This window comes from Echinops telfairi, unplaced genomic scaffold (assembly GCF_000313985.2).
Source record: "Echinops telfairi isolate 266 unplaced genomic scaffold, ASM31398v2 ScPeMD7_443;HRSCAF=831, whole genome shotgun sequence".
Taxonomy (NCBI): domain Eukaryota; kingdom Metazoa; phylum Chordata; class Mammalia; order Afrosoricida; family Tenrecidae; genus Echinops; species Echinops telfairi.
The window spans coordinates 85,388,792-85,393,616 of record NW_022104341.1 but is presented as its reverse complement, the minus strand read 5'-3'; the positions used below and the strand labels follow the sequence as shown (position 1 = coordinate 85,393,616).

The following is a 4,825-nucleotide window of genomic DNA, read 5'->3' as shown; positions in this document are numbered from 1 at the left end:
GGGGGACTCTGCCTGTATTGCCAAGAGTAAGTTATGAAATAGATTAGCTCCATGATTCTTTTTCATCACAAGACCATTAGCTGTGAACGCCAGCCGTGTGCCCTGCGGGTAGGTCTCTGTCTTCCAAGAGCAACTGCATGCTCATGAGAAAAGGCAATTCCAGAAATGTGAGGGGATAAAAATGGACCTCTTCTCCATCTCAGGAACAATTCATACCTAATAATCGCAATGATAGAAACACTGGTAAATGTTATCTAAAATCACCCTCTAACCTTTTGAGATAATGGGTATGAAGTAAGGATCCACATGTCCCATTAAAGAAAGGTAAAGTCTTAATTATCATCAATAAACAGCAATAATATTTAGTATGTTAAGGTAACTACTAAGCTTTTCAGACTTAATGGAGAATTCAACCAAGTGTATGTAGTTGATTTTTTTTTTAAGTTTATTTAAAGGATTTTTTTTTTTTTACAAAAAGAAGCCAACAAGAGAGACCCAGTGAGATTGAGACGTTCCAAGTCTCCATCCACTTTGTTCTTGGATATTTGTAGAGACGATGCTCATCGGGTCCTAGTCTTCATTTTCTCTCTTGCTCGCTTCCCAGGTCTCTTCTGCAGAAAGAGAAGCACACCAGGTCACACAGCAAGTACGGCTTTGGGCCCCAGGGTCCGAATAGACATGCAGGGAAAGAGAGTGGGCAGGCGTGGGGCGAGGAGGAGGCTGAGTCCTGCCCCTCCCTGGGCATCTTTGGCTCACTTACATTCAACCCTTTCTTTCCGGGCTTCTTGGGCCCCTTGCCATGGGCTGTTTTGGCCCGGAAGCTGGACACATCATCATAGCTCTCTCGGGTGTTCCACTTGGAGCCTTTCTTCTTGCCGCCAAAGCCAAACTTCTGGTTTTTATAGCGTCGTTTGGCGCTGGGCCTGGATATGTATGGTACTAAAGGTTACCAGTTATCCACAACACTGCAGATCCTAGTAATAACGTATGCTCTAATGACAACCTCACTGTCTTTTCTGTAAGCAAAGCCCCTCAGGCACTAGTGGTGCCCAAAGTCTCCTCCTTGGCCGTATCTCACCACTCCTGGCCTCACACACTCCCATTTGCTGTTCCTCACACACACGTGCTGCTTCACATCTCTATGCTTTTGTGCATCTGTGTTGTTCCTTCTTGAGACCTGCTTCTCATCTCCCCTACTCTCTGGCTCATTCTTACTCACCCTTCACTCAACTCAGCTAACTCTGTTCCAGGATGCCATCCCCAAACCTGGGCCCCCACAGTCAGGTATTCCCTAACAGAAAATCGGTTGTCATCAAGCCACCTGACTGAAGGTGACTCCACCATCTCTCAGAACAGGATTGTGCTCCCGAAGATTTTTCAATGGCTGCTTGTTCAGCAGATCACCACGCCTTTCTCTTAAGGCACCACGAGATGAACTCTAACCTCCAACCTCCGGAGGCTAGGTACTAGCTGAGCTCAATAACCCCCTGTACAGTCCAGGGACTCCTGGTGCTTCCATATTACTCTCTAAATATCCCTATCAGAGCACACTTACTACACTTACCAATTGCTTATCGACTATCTTGTCCCAACATTTCACGTTTACGGTAGGAGAAAAATCTACTCTCTATTAGTCCCATTAACAATGTACACCTGGCAATGAAAAATGCCCAGGTCGAAGGTGAGATGTGACAGTTAGAGCTAGGTGTGAGCTTGCCCGGGCCCTGGTTCTCAGTGGTTTCACAGTTTCTCCAGTTTTGTATCATGTCAGGTCTGGTGTTAACGATCTAGTCTTTGGATCCACTATGTCAAGAGGTGGCAGTACATTATAGGGACACTACCATGTCCCCAGGCCTGATGTCCAGTGTGCATAAAGGTTGACAAAACTGATTAATGATAAGCAACACTTTTAGTCTTGAAGATATAGGAGGCACGTATTGTTTTCTCATTTTAATTGGTAGGGAAAAGAGCTATTACAAAAGTAACTTGCTCAAAGTGTCTTTAGATATGGCAGAGTCAAGATTTGAATGCTAAGTCAACTTTGACCCTGCGTGTAAAGGATCAACAATTACTGAGCACTCATTTAAAATGTGCCAGACACCAAGTCTCCTTCTTGTAATCCTGAAAGACTGATAGGGCTAAAAGGACCCATGCCGTAGCACGGAGTCCCGTGGCCTCGAGTGAGACTGATCTTTGTGCAGGTATCCTCTGTTCTCGAGAAGACCAGCCGATTCCATATCACCACAAACCCAAACCCTGCTCACCCCTTCTTCATCTGCTGGCCTTTAGCCTTGTCCTTCATGCCCTGCGCAACAGGTTTCTGATCTCCCTCGAGGAAATCCAGTTTATCAGAGAAGCCTGTGGATGGAAAAGTACTGTGATGATCACCACTGCGTCTTAAGAAGATTGTTACATACTAAGAGGCTTTTTAAGTGGAACACCTTGCTCCCCGGTCACTCCCAACCGTAGCCCAGTAGATCCAAAGCATAATGCATCAGCATTCACTTTAAGGGTCCCCTGTTCCCTAAACCCTTAGGAGTGAGAGTACTGACCCTTCTGATATTTCTTAATGGCATTCATCATGTGTTTTTTCTCCCGCTGTCTCTTCTGAAGAACTTCAGTTTGTACCTGTGATGTGGACACCGTACAATTACACACACTGCAAACCACTGCTCCAAGTATCTACATTCCTTCAGTAACAACACTGCGATTAACACCACAATCAACATTAGCTGTGTACCAAACACTAAGTACTCTAAGTATATTCAATGTATCTCAGTCATCACAACCAGAGAACTCAAAACACCTATTAGCCCCTAAAAGGAAGTACAGAGAAAATTAAATAACTAGACCAAGTCCCACAGCAGGCAAGCACCAAGCAGAGACTCGCGCTCAGGCAGTCTGAGTCCAGAGCCTGCATTTCCAGGCCACTATTCCACATCCATTCACCAACCGTAGCACATCATGTGTAGGTTTCCCTATTGATCTGGGCAGATTACACAGTAGTAGAAAAGTACCGAAACATGAGAGGAAAACTAAACAACCTCACCCATAAACAACCAAGAAAAAATACATATATATTATGATTAACATTGTATTTTTCAACACAGCAGTATTCACATTTTGAACAGGATAACTCTGGGTTGTTGGAGCCTCTTTTGTGTGTTGTATGATATTTAGCAGCATCCCTGGCTTCCACCCATGAGATGCCCGTAGCATCCGCCCTCCCCTGGCTGTGATACCTAACAATGTCTCCAGACAGTATTTGAGAGCCAGCGTTTCCTCGCACTAGAAATAGTGAACTCACAGACTACCGTGTGCTTTCCTGTAGTTGTTGCTGTCGAGTCAGTTCTGTGCGGAACCACATCAGACCGAGCAAGGCAAAGGAGCTGACAAACCCCACCCCCCCCTGCACAATGCCCTTCTTACCTTCTTTCCGTACTTCCTAAGCGCTCGCAGTTGCTTAGCCTTTTCAGACTTCTCCATGGCAGCCTGCTTAGTCTGCAACTTCTGTCGAATCTGAAATGTAAAATGTTGCCAGCTTACGTCATTTCAATCTGAGATGACTGCTCCACAAGGCAACCAGAGGAGGGAAACAGATGTCCCCAGCTCTACACCAGTCATCTGCAGAAGAACCTTGTGTACCGTCGAGTCCATACATTTGATACATGACGATAATGAGGCCCAAAAGCTTAATACCTTGTGCCAGATACTCAGTGTCAGCGGCAGAGCCAGCGCTTAAAAGCAACCCCTCACGCCCACTCGGTATTTGTTCCAGGACACAAGACTGCCGCCTTACACTCGAGGAAAGACTAGCTTGGCCTCATCCCTACTGCCTCCTGGCTGCAACCAGGCCAACGTGCAGCCTCACAGATCCCTTCTTCCACAGACCACACACGATGAAGAAAACACAAAGTTACCAAGGGACCTAGCCTATCCCCACAAACATTTAAAGGATGCGAAGTTAGTTGTGGTGTGAACATAGAAGTCACGTCTGAGCTCATCTCTAGACTAGCTTTCTTGAGTACCAAAAGATAAAAGCTCATTAAAACACAATTAAATAGGAAGCTACATCAATGTACCTGAGATGAACCAAAAAAAAAAAAGGCTCACTGCCACTTAGTGATTCTGACTCATAGCAAGCTTATATTGAGTTTCCAAAGCTTTGTTAATCTTCACAGGTACAGATAGCCTCATCTTTCTCAGGATGAGCGACTGGTAGGTGTGAACCACCAACCTTGTGGTTAGAAGTCCAAAGCTTACCCAATAGCATCACCAGGACTCCTTTCTTCCTCCCAGAGTTAAATGAATAACAAGTTCTGCTTGACTTTAAAATATTTTGTGTCTGAGAGATGCAGACTTTTAACGATTAAACCCCACTTTGCAGACGTGCTAACTGAGTCCCAGAGAGGACTAACTTGTCAACAGGTTCTAGGACTGCTCACAGGCAACAGCCATCAAAACATCAGCAGGGAAACACAAAGGGCCATTCCTGTACCCCAGGGAATCACATTCCTTACCGCAGTCCACAGCTTTGGTGTTTGAATTAGGAAGGAAAAAAATCATCCCTGCTTTGAACCCATTGGTGGTGACAGCATGAAAAAAATGGACAATCTCAGGAAGAAATAAGAATTGTCCCCTGGACAAGTAAAAGGAAATAGAGGAAAGAGCTAGGAGGCAAAGGGCATTTAGAGGTCTAAATAAAGGCATACACACATGTAAATATATTTATATATGAGGATGGGGAAATAGATCTATGTGCATATATTTATTGGTTTAGTATTAAGGTAGCAGATGGACATTGGGCCTCCACTCAAGTACTCCC

General features: G+C 45.0%; 1 protein-coding gene across 1 annotated transcript in view; it reads right to left on the bottom strand.

Moving 5' to 3' along the window:
* Positions 1-422: 422 nt before the first annotated feature.
* EBNA1BP2 (EBNA1 binding protein 2) overlaps positions 423-4,825 on the bottom strand; it is a 7,098-nt gene continuing 2,695 nt past the window's right edge. Inside the window, exons 5-9 of the mRNA XM_004699701.2 lie at positions 3,430-3,519; positions 2,553-2,628; positions 2,265-2,358; positions 761-923; positions 423-611 (exon numbers count right to left, since the gene is read on the bottom strand). Of these exons, the coding sequence (XP_004699758.1) occupies positions 561-611; positions 761-923; positions 2,265-2,358; positions 2,553-2,628; positions 3,430-3,519 (474 nt within the window). The 3' untranslated portion in view covers positions 423-560. The remainder of the gene's footprint in view (positions 612-760; positions 924-2,264; positions 2,359-2,552; positions 2,629-3,429; positions 3,520-4,825) is intronic.